The following is a 17,517-nucleotide window of genomic DNA, read 5'->3' as shown; positions in this document are numbered from 1 at the left end:
TTAGTTTGAACTTTATTTGTACAAGAAGATATTGAATTATTTGAGACACAAAATAAGATAAGGTGCAAAACATATTTTTATTTACTTATATGTTTAAGAGTGTTAACATTCTTATTGTTAGTGAATTCTTATATGCATCATAATTCATAAAGCATAATGCATCACATACGTCGAAATGTACAAAAGCTATGCGCATAATCAACTCATTAATCACACATATCACACTCCAACTGTGCATAATTCACCCATTCTCACGACTTTACGAGTCAACATGTGTGGTACACGCGCCAAACATTTTTGTACTCTGTAGTCTTTAGTGTGAGTGTAAAATTATAGCACAACCTTCTTCCCTTGCGCGTGGGACTTTTTATGCCCGATCTAAACTCTGATCCATCTCTCTCTCTGACCTCACTTAGCTTAACGTGCGCAGTGGGCGCAGTGTACACTTACCAGTTACCCCAACTCAAACAGATCTCTTTCCTCTCTTTCTAGACTTTATATAATTAAGCTCACTCTTAAATTCATTTTTCCCTCAATTAAATCACAACAATTCATCAACAATCTGGACAAAATTGCACCAAATTAAGCATCACCCATTTGAATTTAACTATCCAATTGCAATACCCACATCTCAATTTCTCGAAATTCCTCCAATTTTTTCTGGGGATTTGGCGTTTTAGGTCAACCTTAAACTGCAAATTTTGAATGTGATTAAAGATAAACTAATCTAATGGATCCTCCATTGATAAGTGAAGGTTCATTCTCAACAGCAAACCCTTCAATGGCGGAGATTTGGCCGTTTAACGGCGGCAGCGGAGATTCTGACGGCGGCGGAATGTTGGGGTTGAGAATGAGTTGTGGTAGTGGTGGTTTTGTGAGTAGTTTGATTGATGGGTTATTGAATAATAGTGTTGTTGGAGTAATGAATAGAGATGCATCAATTGACGAATCAACTGTCACTGACCAAAGTGGTAGTCGCGGCGGAAGAAAGAGGAGAGAGAATGTTTCAGAGGATGAGTCTTCTAATATTGTTTCCACTACTAGCAGTGGCAATGAATTGGTAATTTTCCCTTTTTATTTACTAGTTATTTGTTGTTTTTTCTAACTATGTTATGATTTTGAAGCTTGAATGTTTGGGTTATAATTTTATGGATGTTTATGTGGTATACTTATGTTCATAAATAATGTGTGTTCTTAGAGTTTTGGCATCCTTATGTTCATAATTCAGCATTTTTATTTAGTGTTTGTTATCTTATTTTGACTTGAGTTGATCAGTGATAGACTTTTAACTAACAAACCTTGGTGCCATTGATTTAGTCAACTTACCAAAAAAAGTTCTAGCTAAATCCCTCTTGAAATTGAAATTAAAAGAAGAGCAAATGGATTTTTTTTTCATTCCATCAAGAAAGGCAGTATTAGCTTTGTGGTTTAAACTCGCATCGATCATAATCCCATTTGGTTCTATTGTAAGGGATATGCCATATGGTACTATGATCAACAAGACTCGAACTCATTGAATTTTAATTGATCGATGAGCCACACATCTTGTTCTGTTGTTTTCTTGTTCCTTGAAAGCATATCTCTTCAATTGTATGGGATTCCTATACAATTTACATCCATGATAGTATAGTATCTTGACAATCTAAAGAACTTATGCAACTACATTAAAAGCTCCAAAGAAGACTTATATGAGCACCTACATACAAGAAAGACAGCTACAGAAAGTCAGAAACTTACAGTGGATACATGGAATTTTTGATTAATTTGATGAAATAGGAGAAGGGGCCAGAAGTAGAAAAGATTGAATTTCTTTAAAATTGGGCTATTTCTGACCAAAATTAACCAACTAGCAGAGGATAAATAGAGGGAGAAGAGAAGGTGTCAGGAACTAGAAGATGAAGAAGGGTAAAGTTATGAAAATGATAACAGTTGACGAGTCATCCCCTTATTGATCATTAGTTTCTACCACTGCAGTGTAACACTCTAATAGGTATTTACTTGTAATGAAATAGATTGAAAGCAATAAAGATCAGTTCTTGGGGAAAGTTGGCAGCTTCTTTGATTAATGAAAATGAAATAACAAAAAACAGGGGTAGCTTTAGGCTACTAATCTCTGGTTTAGCACCTTTAGGGTACCACTCTCTAGGTCTAGTGTTTACAATGATCTTGCCTAATCGCCAATCCTACCCTCCCTTTGTTTATATACACATCCTGACAAAAGAAAAGAACAAGACAAAAGTTGTTGTTGTTGTGGTAGCTGTCACACTGATTTGGTGGTGACTGTCCTGCTGATTCCTTGGCAGCCCTCATTCTTTGGCAAAGCACTAATCATTGGTTGGCTCCTCATTCCTTAGCTGACCTTTCTTCCTTCGCACATAAGTCACCAGGCCACGGTCCTTAGGGGTCAGAGCATTTGTTACATGCAGCATATAGTAAAGCTATGAAATGATAAATGTATTATAATACTGTGATGCGTAAAATGAGTGTTAATATTCTTACAGTAGTTTTCCTTAATTCTAGCATTCCCCCCTAGTTTATCATTTGAATTTGATGACGGATGTGAAATGATAAATGTTTTCCCTTTGTGCTTTTGGCATGAATGATAAGAGTAGGGCTTGAAAGTCCAAAACCTTTTCTTGCTTTCCATAATTGCTAAATTAAAGCTTTTATAACCCCTAACTTACCAAGTCCAAACTGTCAAAATTATAGAAGGTGGTTCATATGAGAGAATTAATCATATCATTAAAGAAAGGTGATTCTTTCTGGGACATCTCAACTTCGTGACATGGAATTGGTATGGTGGGAGCATTTTTCTAAGAATTCCTTTTTTGGTGATCAACCCTCCCCCCACCCCTTTGTTGATAGGCATAGATGATTTTATATCCCTCTATGTTAGTCATACTCAACTATTAATGACTTGGCCGAAGTGTGCAAAAGGCAAATAAGACTTTATCTGGGGATGGAGGGAGTATCAATCAGGGGTACTTGAGGTGAAATGACGGGCCTTTGTAACAAGATATAATTCACTCTCTATGTTAGTGTGGAGGGGGAGGGGCAAGGAAGATGATGGGAAGACATAAACAGATAATGAATTGAAACTTCCTGGTCAATGCTAGTTCTTGATATGCCAAAGACATAGGTACAAGTTTTTGATGTCCAAAATGAAAATCAAAAGGTAAAAATACTAATCTTCCTTAGCCAAATGCAGCTTTCCACTGGTTGTATTTCTGCATGTTGGGGGTGGATGAACTAAAACTTAGCTCTGAAAATGGCTGATCCTCATTTTGTTATTAGGACCATGTTAAAAATCATCAGAATCTTGGATTTTCATTTAAATGACTTGCACCATGGATAATTAAGGCTATAGCTATGCATCTATCTCAAACAATTCACAGATGTGCAACTAAACTGCTTCTCAAAGGAAACAAGAAACTGATAAGTGATAACTTATTCTTATCACAGACGTTGTTTGCAATTATCTCTTGAGATCTGTATGCGGGGAATTATGGTAAATCCACGTTTGATAAGAATTGTGGTTTATGCAATATTATTGTGTTCTTGTGGCTTTAGCTTTTATATTCTCGAATTTTGATTTGTCACCTTACTTTCTATCTTGCTGTACAGAAAGAATCAAATGGTAAACGCACTAAAACATCCTCACAGGGTGAAAATGACAGTTCAAAGGCTGGAGGTGAATCAAATTCAGCTGGTGGTAACAAGCCTGCTGATAAATCAGCTGAACCACCAAAAGACTACATCCATGTCAGAGCAAGAAGGGGTCAAGCTACAGACAGCCACAGTCTTGCAGAAAGAGTAATTTTCTCCTTGATTTTGGTGACATATTTTTCCCCATTGTTTTAGGCTCTTCTTGTAAAGGATTAACAAAATTATCAACCATCAAACAAGATTTGCTCTTATGTTCTTATGTTGCAATTGAATCCTAATCCCTAGATTTGTGGAAGAAAACTATGTCCTGTGGCTTCTGCAGCAGTTTTTACTCATTGTTTTTGCTTCTGGCAGGCCAGGAGAGAAAAGATAAGTGAGAGAATGAAAATTTTACAAGATTTGGTTCCTGGATGCAACAAGGTTGGTATTATGGATCAATAAATGGGTATGAATAAGTCATTTAGATTATCATGTGTAGCACCTTTGAGCTAAATAATACAATATGTCCTGTTGTTGTTGGGTTTTTTTTTTTTGATTTATTTTTAATTTTAATTTCTGGGTGGTCAGCTATGTTTCCCTGAATTTTAGAAATGCTTTCACTCTTATCATTTTCTTGCAATTGATTTTACTTTCTTGGGCAGGTTATTGGAAAAGCACTTGTCCTTGATGAGATCATCAACTATATACAATCTTTACAACGACAGGTTGAGGTGAGTTACATCTGAATATCTGAGAAGTCTGAAGATAATCCGTTCATGTAATCGATCAATATCTGTTGTTAATTTTGTGTCATATATCTTGATTTTCTGATAATTAGGCTTCCCATGGCTCCCATCAAATTCCAATCCTTAATTTTGTATTGCTATGTTGCCTACATTTATTGTTAGCAAAGCTTACAATCTTATTGGATTGTTGCTCACTTTATCATCTTTATGTTGCAGTTCTTGTCCATGAAGCTTGAAGCAGTCAATTCTGGGATGGTCCCTTCTATCGGGGGATTCCATTCAAAAGATGTAAGTTTGAAAATCTGTCAGCCCTTGACCCAATATCATTGCTTTGCATTTTAATCTAGTAAGACTAGTAAATCAACCTGATCTCTTGCAATCTGTTACTTCTTGGATCTACTATATTCTTGTTGAGTAATGTACGTGACCAACTCAATCCCTAAAGCAACTGGAACAGTATTTTTTTTTTTTTTTTTTTTTTTTTTTTTTTTTTTTTTGTTAAAGAGTCTTCTGTAAGAGAATATGAGTTATTGAAGTGTGCTATATGAAGCGTTAAGGAAACTCATGATCTATATGCTGCATGTCTTTTATCCTTTTCCTCTTCTGATACTGAAGGAATTAAGGAAGCTCATGATATATATGCTGCATGTCTTAAAACTTGTTAATCTGTGATTGACAGTCGTGCTCATAAAGCACTTGTTCAGTTGATTGTTCTGCCTTCCACTTCACATCAGGAGACATACCTGAATTTACAAAAAGAGTGAATTTGGCTAGTTTTTGAGACATCTCTGGGTCAATTTAAAATGCTTAAGCTTAACGTCTTAGTAACACTGGCTACATAACAAACTTTGTATTGAAAATTTCTTGAAGTATATTTGGCTGCTAATATAATTCATCTATCCAGGTTAATCAGCTAGGAATGTCCTCATTTGATCCAAGTATGATGTTGGCACATGCTGCAAGAGAATTAGCAGCCGCAACAGGAGGGGGGGGAGGAGGAGGAGGAGGACCGCAATCAGAGTGGTTACGTATGCAATTAGGTGGAAGTTTCGAACGAACATGATTCTTTGTAAACGATCGCTTTGAAATTCACTAAATCAATTATTTCACATAATCAGGGAACAACTCTACCTACATCATTCTACTGTTTGGTTGGGGATGTTTATTTCTATATTTAGTTATCCTTGATTTGTAATACAAGAATACTGCCTTCTGTAGAAAGTATTCGTTGTAACCGTCAGCCCTGTTGTATGACCCTCTAACTAGTACCCAAAGACTGAAGAGTCCTAGGTTGCTGAAAGTGTTGAATCTGTATAACCGAGATAATTATGCTTCTAAGAAAAATCTTCTATTATAATGACTTTATTGTGAGATATGGTCTTCTAATTTGTGTGCGGAGTTGGGGTTGTCTACACTCTTGAATGCAGTATGAAAGATCTTAAGGTGGTAAAGTCGTGTATGAGACGGATTCAGAGTAAAATTAGTAAGATATGGCCAGCATTCTCCATACATACTTTGCATACGACACAAATGAACATTATATTTATTCGTTTACTTTACAAATCATTAATTCAAAATGCATAATACTTCAATCATCATATACAAACTATAGTAATAAAAATTTAAGATCCAATTACAGAGTAAATTTGTAGCTGTAGTTGCAGACTTGGTCATTTATGATGTAAATAAAGACTAATTCAACTTATAGAACTTGGGAGAAGATCATATTTTGCTTTTAATAATTTGGCTATCGCGCATCAAGCTAGAGATGTTAAGCAACTACAAATGACTGTTATAGGCCACCAAGTTTCGAAATTCTGTTTTATCTGCAAGCTAAAAAGTAAAACAAAATCACAATTGTAATTAACCCAACTAAGAGTAACTTCACAGGATGATTCAGCCAAAAAATATTACATATGAAAGTCTCAATCATCATTATCTACTATTAGGTTCAGCAAATCTCAGAGGAACTAACAGAATCGCCATTAAACATTTAGTTCTTGCATTAGTTCTAATTTTTTTATACTAATTGATGAATTTCTAGTACTACTGTGTACTGTCACAACCAGATGAATGTCAGAAGACAAAATGAAAGTATCTAGATGCCATTAAACTTTGATACATAAGACCTCCGCTAGCATCAACATACATACTACTCAAAGAATAACGATCTAAGGGCTGATTGTCAAGAATATGTATCATAGCTAACAACTAGAGTGTCAAAGTACGTCAGCTATATGAAGAAACATCACAACAAAACACTTGTTCTTTTATCATACTTAAGGAATTGAAGTTCATAATTCATATGCACCACAGCTAGAAAACTAATACTGTGTGATTATCGTACATATACCAGAGAATTTTTGGCTACTATCCTGAATTTGGCAGAAAGTACTACCTCTGTTACAGGTTATGTGCAATGATTTGACATCAAGCAGAGAGAGAAAATATCTAATCGTTGCACATAACCAGGGAGGTAGTATTATTCATTGTAATTTTCAGCCTTATTGCATGCTCTTTTAACTAGTGGAAGATGCATGGTCTATTGGTCTACCAAGAGTATGTTCATGAAAAACACAAAACTTTGCATAGAAGTATAAAATGTTTTTATTTTTATGTCTTTTGCCAATGAGCAAGGCTAACAGGTCAATAAACTACATCATTTATTGTATGTAACAAAAGTAAAAATGCATATATAGCTTCAATCCTTGTTCACAAAATGCTGTAAAAAGAATAAAGAAAATCTTCAGAGTAAAATCAATTTAACATGATCTTCTTAGTAAATTGGTGATCCAAATTTGGATTCTATTCCATGGACAACGCTCGAATCAATTTGGAAAGTTTGGGCCAAAACATGATCAGGAATTGAAGGTTGTGCACCAAATAGAGTTGTGGGTAAAATCACTGCCCCTGGATTCTGGCTATTGAAAGCTGTTATAATCACTGCCTTCTTTTCCCCCACATTCTTCTGAAAATGGACTAATCCCCTTGGGATCACAAACATCTGCCCCGGATTCAACACCTTTGAGTAGAACACATTCCCTGTAGTCACAAACCCGACTAGGATTTTTCCATTGATCACCACCCCACTTTCAGTTGCTCGTGGGTGGGAGTGAGGCGGGTTCAGTCCATTAGGAGCAAGATCAACCCGGTTCATTGAGAGTCCAAGCATGTTCAGGGCAGGAAATGTGAGAACATTTCCTTGTGAGACACCGACTCCAAAGAGGTTTGATGTGTTGCCCTCCTTCATGAGTCCATCAAAGAAGAAATCTTCAAAGGTGACATTTGTGGTAGGCTTGCATGGGAAGTTGGCAAACGAGGGAGAGGCGTTGAGGTCTGCTACACAGAAGTCCAATAAGGGATCAGGATCAGCCGCTTGGGAGAGAAAAGGAGCTAGCAAGAGAACTACAATGCATAGTATGGCAGCCATGAGTATGTTTTAGGAGGTTGATTGGTATAATATCTGATATCTGAAGACTAAGATTAAGGTGTTTATATAGCCTAATAAAACATGACTTTGTCAAGGCATAAAAAATAGATTAATCGATTAAAACCTGGGAATGATGTTTATACAAAGAAAATATATCATTGCTGAGGGAAGAATTGAGTAAATAATAAGCTGTAGTTGTTAATGACTTGGTCATTTATGATGGAATTAAAGACTAATTCAACTAGTTTAACATGGAATAAGCTCATGTTTTACCTAAGATTAATTAGTCTGATTTTCACACACCAAATTCTTCCTGCAATCATCTTGGACACTCAACTTAATGTTCTCTTGATTACAAGAGATGAGTTCCTGAATAGTTCATGCATTCGGATTTCAGAATAGTTAGAAAGCAACAATATACTTGGACTGACAAGTTAATAACAATAGAGCAGATATAAGACAGTAAACTAAACTGAGTTTATCTAGTGAAGCCAAATTTCAAACAACTTCCGTAGATAAATAATGATGAGATAATTTAGAAACCGAAAAACAGTATTCAGAAAATGGAATTACATATGAAAGCCTCAACAGTCTGTCAATAATCTACTTAACTTCAGCAAATCCCAGAGGAACAGATTCATCACTAAACAATTAATTCCCATGTTAAGTTTCAAATTAATAATGATACAAATTGCTGTCAATGGGTAAATTTTTAGTCTTACTGTCACTACCAGATGGTCAAAAGACGAAACAAAGTATCCATATACCATCATTATCGCGCAAGGCATATAACAATAGCTGAAGCAGATTATTTGTAATGAGACACAGCAATACAAAATCCACAAGAACATCTGAATATAGATGATATGTAAGAAGAAGGTTTTAAGAACAGGGGGAAAAAAGTGTATTATTATTATAGACTGCAAATACATTGCTTTTACTATTTGTTCTTAAACCAATCATTTGAATCCTAGTGCAACACCAAGCTCTCAACATAAGTACAAACAGAATCTAAACGGCGAATAGTTTTTTCGCACTGTTTTAATTGCTGAGTCCTGATGTTATAGTAATATGCGTTTCCAGAGAGTACTACAAATATCAAATCAGTGTTCTTAACATGAAGAATCACTACATTCATGTAAATGCAATCTTTGATGAAATCGGAAGCCTCTGAATTCGAGTCCCCTGAAAACCACACCCTCCACGTCTCCTTTCCTTTACCATCCTTTTCCATAACCCATACACAGCTCTTTTTAGAAGAAACACTGAAAACAGCTAACGACTCATCAAGGAGAAACGCGATCCTACCAGTCACTTCTTCCCCTGCATCGGGCAACTCAACAAAACTGAACTCCTCGACATCAAAATCAAAGCAGACAACATGACTCTCGTATTCAGGTTCGTTTGGAAAGCCTCCTATCCAATACGCAACCCCATCCAAATAAACATACCCACCTCCACATTGCAATCTCTTCACACTAACATTGCGATTAACCTTAGTCATGGTCTCGATCCTCCAACGATGATCAATGAGTGAATAAATTGCAAAGGACGTTACATTAGTAGAAAAATAACCACCAAAGGCGACAACCTTATAATCGTTACTACGAGGTACAAATCCCATAATAACCCACTGTCGATACGAATAAGGAGGTCTAGGAAGTAATAATGACCTTCTTATCGACGGATTCCATAAACTCATCACATTTTCGACTTCCTCGCTTGACGTATCACGCATTAGCAATATCCCATTACAACTACCAACAAGGGTGTACGAATCACGAGTACTATGAACAAAACCAATTTTTTTTTAAATCGTGAATGGTGTGAAGATAAAACATGCATCTCTTGACTAAAACAAAGTACCTTGGGTTAAAAGTTTTTTTTTTTTTTTTTTTTTTGGACAAAAAAAGGGTAAATAGCCCTGCGTCAAAAACAATAAAATTAAGCCTGGTCATATAAGATGTAACGTCATCACATTCACATCCTACGAAATTCGAATTTCGGATGAAAGGGTTTGAAAATAAACTTTTAGGGCTTTCTTTTACAAGTAATCGATCAATGATTATCAATAATTTTATTTCTAATAAAATTAATTTTTATTTATGATATACAAATCATAATAATTATACTTTCATAATTATTATTTAGTCAATTTTATGAATAACCAAGATTTAATATTAAATTTTAAAGGTTCGGATTGAAAGATTACAATGGTTACAATATTCTTGAAGGCATTACCAAATTATCAACATAAGATATAAATTTAAATCATTCAAAATCCGTCCATTATAGCTAAATTAAATGAGCCAAGCACCTCTTTTTTGTTATATAAAGGGTTGATTTCTTTCTTTGCCGTGTAGTTAGATGCATCACGTTCAATTAGTGTTAGATGATCTACCAATGCTTTATTCATTCATCAGGAAACAAAACAATAAGTTCGTAAACAACTCAAAAATTTTATTGATGTATCTTGCCAATGAGTATGCCAGCAGCTATTAAACTACATCATTTATTGAATTAATAATAAACATAATATGTATACTAAAAGGGTGAATTTTGTTATACTACCTCTGTTACAGGTTATGTGCAACGATTTGATATAAAGCAGAGAGGAAAAATGTCTAATCGTTACACATAACCTGTAACGGAGGTAGTATAAAGAATTAAAGGTTGATATCTTTCTTAGTTGCTTTGCCGTAATGAGATATCTCTTAATTATATGTTACCAAGGCTTTCTTCAAAATACAAAATTCGCATACAACTCCAAGAATTTTATTGATAGCCAATGAATAGGCGAGCAGCTTAATAACTACGAGTACATCATTTATTTTATTAATAATAAATATAATATGCCTAAAAACATCAATCCTTATTCAGTTATTTTCGTGAAACATCGTAAAAAGAATAAAGGAAATCTTCATAGACTAGTATATACCAGCCAAATTTCAGAATTTGGATTCTATTTCGTGGACAACGCTTGAATCAATTTGGAAAGTTTGGGCCAAAACATCATCTGGAATTGAAGGTTGTGCATCAAATAGAGTTGTGGGCACAACCACTACCCCTGGATTCTGGCTATTGAAAGCTGTTATAATTACTGCCTTATTATCCCCCACATTCTTCTCAAAATGAACTAATCCCCTGGGGATCACGAACATCTGCCCTGGAACCAAAACCTTGGAGTAGAATACGTTCCCGGTAGTCACAAACCCGACTAGGACTTTACCACTGATCACCACCCCACTTTCGGTTGATCTTGGGTGGGTGTGAGGTGGGTTCAGCCCATTAGGCGCGATATCAAGCCTGTTCATTGAAAGTCCAAGCATGTTTAGGGCGGGAAATGTGAGAACGTTCCCAGGTGTGACCTTCGATCCAAACATGTTTGAAGTGTTGCCTTCCTTCATCAACCCATCGAAGAAGAAGTCTTCGGAGGTGACACTTGAGGTAGGCTTGCAAGGGAAGTTGGCAAACGTGGGGGAGGAGTTGAGGTCTGCTATGCAGAAGTCCAGCAAGGGATCAGGATCAGCGGCGTTGGAGAGGAAAGGAGCTAGCAAGAAAACTACCATCCAGAGTAGGGCAGCCATGAGTATGTGTTTGGAAGAGTGTTTTGTATGTCTGAAGAATTAGATTAAGGTGTTTATATAGGCTATGTTTGCAACTTTGTCAAGGACAAGCAAAAATATATTTTATTCATTAAGACTGCTGCAAATGATGTTTACAGTGAAAATTTAGCATTGCTGAGAGAACATAGGTAATCCCTTGATTTTGATATGGTAAGTTGTAGTGGTTGGAGACTTGGGAGGTAAAAGACTCATTCAACTTGTTGAACATGGAAGAAGCTCATGTTTTGTTTAAGATAAACCAGCTTTCACACACTAAATTCAATTAGTCACAAAAATACACAAGTTGCTATCAATTCGTATATTATTCGATATATGAATAACAATTTCCACTGTGACCCAAAACCTTTGGCTTTTAGCAGGTGGTCATGTATAAGTTCTCTCCTTGTAGCATTCTCAGACGAAACCACATTGTTTCTCAGCTCAATTAAAAAAGAGCAATGAAGAGGGTCACTATACCAATTAAAAAGGCTACGTAGCCAGGGTATTGAACAACCCAATCAAGAAAGTTTGATAGAATACATTTCATTTTCAGAGATTAAGCATAAGCAACTTTGAATACATCAGAGTCTGAGACTACTACCTGACGAATAGATTGTGACACTGGCGCCTCAAAAGTCATATGCCATTCTTTATCCTGAAACATTATACAATTTAATTTATATGGCTAATACTCCGTCCAGGTCAAAGTGTTGCATTTAAAATAAACGGAGTAATTATAAGAAAAGCAACTGATGGTGATAAAAATACAATTTGATACCTTTGAATTGCAGCTGAGCTTATGGGAATAATACCAGCTGGAGATACTAAGGCATCCACAAAAACATCATTGGGCGTGATCGGAATGACTCCATCATCCAAGATTTGAACAGAATATGACAAAGCAACTACAGAACAGAATCAATGAATCAATACATCTGATCTTTAGACAAATTTCCTAATAAATATGATAGCTAATATAGGGAGGGGTATAAAACATACCAAGCAGTGGTTGTTTCCAGTTCTTCTCATTGGCAAGCTGTTGGTAATTCCTCAGAAAAGTGTCATAGTAACTTCAAAAAGTTGGAACATAAAGATTAGAAGATTATTAAAACAACCATCCAAATTCAAGATTACACTCTGAAGACCTATTTCACCCCTGTAGTCTATGCCAATGGAGCCTTTTTTTTTGGGTAAACTAAATGCTAGTGAACCTGATACATGCTAGTATGCTACACATAGGCACTATTTTCATTTTTATCTTCCCTTGATGAAGAAAGAGAGGGTGGAATTTCAGAGAAGCATACTCAGGGACACATGTGGTGGAGTTCACACCTCACAGCACCAGAGTAATAGTTTGTACACACAATAAATTAGCAAAACCAATCAATAAACATCACTTTATTAGGCACTTGAAATGTTTTCCACATACCCTCCACCACGGCCTAAGCGCCTTCCAGATTTGTCAAATGCAAGTCCTGGAGAAGGGAATAACATAAATCAACTAAAAGGTTACGCTTTCAATATCAGCAATGTGGACATGAACAGAGCAACTAATAAGTTTTATTACCAGGTAAGAGCAAGAGGTCAATTCCTTCGTTTGCATGCATAACTGCAACAAGAGATCATATAACATAACTTGCTTTTATCAATGTTAGATCCATAATCAAGAAAAGCAAAACCAAAGGATGCTAATGGCCTACTAACTACAAACAAAATGAAGAATTTTTTTTACCAGATGTACTTATGCTACACAAATTAAATTTGGAAACCTGTTCCCCTTACATCAACTTTATCACTTGAGCACCATGAATATATCCCTACTCATAGAAACCAAACAAGAATGAAACGGAAATTGGACTTTTTTTTATCATGTTTAAAATAGATAATTTAGTAGAGAGTGGATTTGAGACATGTGAAAACCAAGTATAAATATATACAGCTGAAGTAAATGTAACAATTTACTTGGATTAGGTACTGAAGCAAATGAATCGTTATTATACATACCCAATACAGAGCTGTAGAAAAGCTGGCAGTTAAAACCTATTGACCTATTGTATTTAGGCAAGCCAAATTTCAGTTAACCTCATGACGTAGATACAATGAGTTCATTCAGTTATAGTCACAGATAAGTTACCTAAACAACACATAACATAAGAACAGAATCAAGTCAATAAACGAGCTAGATATATAAGCTACCATTTTCACGTTGATTTCCTGCACCATCTACAGGAGCAGGTTCCAGAATGTCCATTGAATTTGCAATTAGATCATCCATGCTAGAGATGTTGAGCATCCGCATATAGCTGTTCTTGTCCTCCACCCTAGGCACATAAAGCGTTTTCCCTTCGAGTTTCTGTTCGTCTGCAAGCCAAAACTAAAGTTTAAAATTGTCAAAAGAAGATGAAGGGTACTGGACCAGTGCTTTCAAGATAGTAGTAAATCCAAATTTCACAAGGGAATTCTATTTACTAGCTTCAGCAAAGACTAGGAAAGTCGATTCAGCAATAACCCAATAAAATACAGAGTACATGTTAAACTTCCACATTATGGTCTTAATAGGTGCCATTGGTAAATTGAATTCTGTCACTTCCAGGCCACAAAAGACAAATTAAATTTATCAAGTACAAATTAACATTCTTGAATCTTGATTAACTTCACATCATTGACATTCGGCAAGAAAAAGTATACTGCCAAAAGATTAGAGTTCTTGAAGTAAAGATTTAAGGGCTACAGAGCCAAACCTTTGTCTGAAGTTTGTAGGATCTTCGCCAAAACTTTAGTTGTATCAACTTCTCGTAAGGCACGGCAGCTTATATATGCACATAACCTTCTGCAAGATTTAAACCATGTAGCATCCAGTACCAAACGCTGAATTGCATCATCTGAGTAGAAAGTTAATTATACAAAATACGTGAGTAACAGTAACCTATAAATGTGATGACAATTTATACATATGAAATTCAGGAAAAGGACGTAAACAGGAAGAAGCAAGCAAACGGTGGTAAAAGTCTGTTGTCAAGCAGCGAAGCCCCACTATTTCAGATATTTTCAATGTCAAACCATTTCAACTATGCAGGAAAAATATCAGAATGGAGCACTCCTCAAGTAATTCAATTCTTCTCCTGTAAAATTACAATGATTTTATACCAGAGCATTGAGTTTCCTAGGTTTTGCAGGTTATAGTTAAACTCAAGAATTCGGTGCAGTGATAAAAAAAATCTTTATAACTTTATAAGTAGATCATCATGCCATGCCACAGGACCAACCTGTACCAAATATCTTTAGCATGCAATAGTAACAAAGAAGATTTCGTGATCCGCTGCCAAACTTATTCCAATTCCCGTCTTCTATCTTATCCTTCCGAAGGCTAGTTCACCAACTCGTATTTATTATATGAGATTAATCCAGAGAGTATGCTACAACATTTTTAACAAAACTAATCAAAGATTTAGTCCACTTTTGTTTATTCTGAAATGATGCCTAAGAAAACAATTTTTCCATAGGGATCAAAGAACCCTCTTCAACTTACAGTGCAAATCAAAGAGGTGACTTCTTTTTGTATTCTTTCATTCATCAATGAGAAAGAAGAGTGTAATTGTGTTTGGTGTGCATGAGTTTGCAACTAGGTTGCACTTCTAGAGTAAATTTAGAGTTTATCTGATTCTAGGAATTAAATAAGGATCTTTATGTGTTTCTGTTACTTCTTGCAAGAGAAAGATTGAGGTGCAACCAAGTAGATCATGATGTGCTTACAATAATTTCTATCCACGCACTTTCATTATTACCAAATGGAACCAGAATATGACCAAACCCCTCATCAAAAATTATAATTTTTCAAATTGATCAAACTAGATTCCAGTGCTGGTCCTAAATGAAACTATGTACAGTAATAAAATCGATGTAATTAGAAAAAATTTATCAACGTTATCACGAATTTAAACCCCACCCCCCTCCTCCCCTCTATTGACCATATTATGCAGTTTGCGCTAACATGGATACAATTCAGTACAAGTACATTTTAGGACACAATAGTGCTACCAAAAAGTTTGCCATACACAACAAAATTAATACTACTCTATACTTCCTTCGTCTGGAATTAATAGTCACATCAATATTGTTATTCGAGCTAGAGAATCCGACCGGTAGGAGACTAGGAGTCATCAATGCTCCCCATTCCTTCACTATTTAAAGATCAAGTTATTACGTCACAATAAGGAATTTTACGAATCCTTTCAACATGATCCAAAAGAGTGCAAGTATTATCCAATTGTTCCTCTAATCTTCTAAAAAAACTAAATTTCTCTTGGTAAATGATCCAATAATGTGTTCATCCAACTAAAATTTCCTCATTCATAGAGAAATTGATCAAATTCATAATTTAAATACCCACGTGATCAAACTTCCAAAATACACAATTCCAACCCCCAACTAACACTCCACTCAAATTCCCCAATCTAATCAATACACCAACAAATTAAGCAATTCAACTAATTCCCCAATTCACAACTACAATCAAATCAACAAATTAAGCAATTGAACTAAAACCCCAATTCACAAATACAATCAAATCAACATGATATGAAGAAAGATTAGATTTTTTTGTAATACCTTCAATAGCGCGCTGAGAAGGGTCCATTTCCTTAAGGGATTTACGAACTTTGGATCGAATGAGGCGTTTCTGCTTGAAAATGGGGTCCAGTTCAGTAGCAGCAACATCGCCGGAACTGCCGATTTTGCCACCGTCAACGGTAGAGGAGCTCATTCTAATAGAGGAGAGGGGGGAAGATGGAGGGCGTGCGGTGCGGCTGCACGGGCTGAGAAAGCGGAGGTGGATGGTGGAAGAAGGTGGTGATGCAAATGTGCACGGATGGTGGAGGGAAAAGGAAAGGGTCATAAGTTTTCTTACTTGTTTGGCTTTTTGCATTGAAAGTCTCCCAATTGTGTTCATTTTCTTTAAAGTTTTAGGGCCTTTTTACCAATTTATGGTCTTCCAAATCTCATAAAGGCTAACTCATGGACCTCATGGTTGATTAGTTATGGGCTTATGGCCTAGTATAGTTTTATGAATAGTAATTATTGATTAGCTATATTTATTTATCAATAGTTAGTGGTTCCTACACGGCTACACCCAACCCAAAACGAGAACCCCTAAACATTAACATTGCGATTTTAAAACTATAACCTTTATGTCCTTTAATAAAAGGAAAAATATATTACTGAACGATGTTTTTTCTGTGTGGTTGGTCACACCGTCTGACCGAGGTTACTTATTCAGAGGTTACTTATTCAGGGGTTACTTATAGACGTTACTCATTAATGGGTTATTTATTTAGGGGTTACTAAGTCGGTCAAAGGTTACATATTCCGGGGTTACTCATTCGGTAAACGTGTTTTCGCCAGGGTTACTTATTCTGAGGTTATTTAGGGGCTACTCTTTTGGTTAGGGTTACTTATTCTAAATTTACTCGGTCGATTAGTACATTTGGTTAAACGATTAGTACTTATGAAATATCATATTTCATAAATTATCTCAATACGCAAGTAAAGTTATAATTGGTCAAGCATATACGTTGAGACCACACAAAATGTAAGTGAATAGTACATGAAAAACGGAGGGAATAATTGCTAAGCTCCCAGGCATTGTTCACTAAATTAAACTTTCAATCACTGCGTAATTAGTTATGTTTTTTTTTTCTAAGGTAGATTATTTACACTTCATGAAAATAAAAATGCAATTCCTTTTGTATACCCCCGGTGCACAATAAAAATACTGTCCATCAGTAATTACCACAATATATACCACGTGCCATTTGTAGCCATAGTGTCTGCACTCTGCAGTGCCCAAAATAAAGAGTAAACATATTTACTTTATTATTATAATTATTATATCTCAACTCACTATCTCAAACCAGAAATTTGTTGAGATTTTCCAAAAAATTATGATTTAATCCAACCTCAAAGCTGCTATCTCAACTAGTAATTGAGCCAAATCTTAGCGAAAATCTGGTGGATTTGTAACAAATTAAAATCAAATCACATTATAATTCAAGAGTAATTTATCATCATTCATCTTTCACATTTTCGCTCCAAA

The 17,517-nt window shown here is 35.6% G+C and overlaps 5 protein-coding genes across 5 annotated transcripts; 1 reads left to right on the top strand and 4 right to left on the bottom strand.

Moving 5' to 3' along the window:
* Nucleotides 1-426: 426 nt before the first annotated feature.
* LOC110700490 (transcription factor bHLH79-like) lies at nucleotides 427-5,764 on the top strand. The gene is made up of 6 exons (XM_021878040.1): nucleotides 427-1,060; nucleotides 3,625-3,813; nucleotides 4,021-4,086; nucleotides 4,308-4,376; nucleotides 4,608-4,679; nucleotides 5,296-5,764. Exons 1-6 carry the CDS (start codon nucleotides 731-733, stop codon nucleotides 5,452-5,454), a joined length of 885 nt encoding a protein of 294 aa, XP_021733732.1. The 5' UTR covers nucleotides 427-730; the 3' UTR covers nucleotides 5,455-5,764.
* A 1,194-nt stretch (nucleotides 5,765-6,958) lies between these two features.
* LOC110700788 (germin-like protein subfamily T member 2) lies at nucleotides 6,959-7,853 on the bottom strand. Its single transcript, XM_021878385.1, has one exon. The coding sequence runs from the start codon at nucleotides 7,819-7,821 to the stop codon at nucleotides 7,168-7,170; it is 654 nt and encodes a 217-aa protein (XP_021734077.1). The 5' UTR covers nucleotides 7,822-7,853; the 3' UTR covers nucleotides 6,959-7,167.
* A 938-nt stretch (nucleotides 7,854-8,791) lies between these two features.
* Nucleotides 8,792-9,559, bottom strand: LOC110700889 (putative F-box protein At3g25460). The gene has a single exon (XM_021878470.1). The coding sequence runs from the start codon at nucleotides 9,557-9,559 to the stop codon at nucleotides 8,792-8,794; it is 768 nt and encodes a 255-aa protein (XP_021734162.1).
* A 997-nt stretch (nucleotides 9,560-10,556) lies between these two features.
* Nucleotides 10,557-11,684, bottom strand: LOC110700489 (germin-like protein subfamily T member 2). The gene has a single exon (XM_021878037.1). The coding sequence runs from the start codon at nucleotides 11,406-11,408 to the stop codon at nucleotides 10,770-10,772; it is 639 nt and encodes a 212-aa protein (XP_021733729.1). The 5' UTR covers nucleotides 11,409-11,684; the 3' UTR covers nucleotides 10,557-10,769.
* A 201-nt stretch (nucleotides 11,685-11,885) lies between these two features.
* On the bottom strand, nucleotides 11,886-16,389 carry LOC110700488 (5-formyltetrahydrofolate cyclo-ligase, mitochondrial-like). Its single transcript, XM_021878036.1, has 8 exons — nucleotides 16,035-16,389; nucleotides 14,168-14,308; nucleotides 13,623-13,787; nucleotides 12,994-13,035; nucleotides 12,856-12,901; nucleotides 12,426-12,496; nucleotides 12,205-12,331; nucleotides 11,886-12,081 (listed from the first exon to the last, which is right to left on the bottom strand). Exons 1-8 carry the CDS (start codon nucleotides 16,372-16,374, stop codon nucleotides 12,063-12,065), a joined length of 951 nt encoding a protein of 316 aa, XP_021733728.1. The 5' UTR covers nucleotides 16,375-16,389; the 3' UTR covers nucleotides 11,886-12,062.
* Between the last annotated feature and the right edge of the window lie 1,128 nt (nucleotides 16,390-17,517).

The sequence above is a fragment of the Chenopodium quinoa genome, unplaced genomic scaffold (genome assembly GCF_001683475.1).
Source record: "Chenopodium quinoa cultivar QQ74 unplaced genomic scaffold, ASM168347v1, whole genome shotgun sequence".
Taxonomy (NCBI): domain Eukaryota; kingdom Viridiplantae; phylum Streptophyta; class Magnoliopsida; order Caryophyllales; family Amaranthaceae; genus Chenopodium; species Chenopodium quinoa.
Note: the sequence above shows the minus strand (reverse complement) of the source record. Positions and strands in the feature narration are given on the sequence as shown.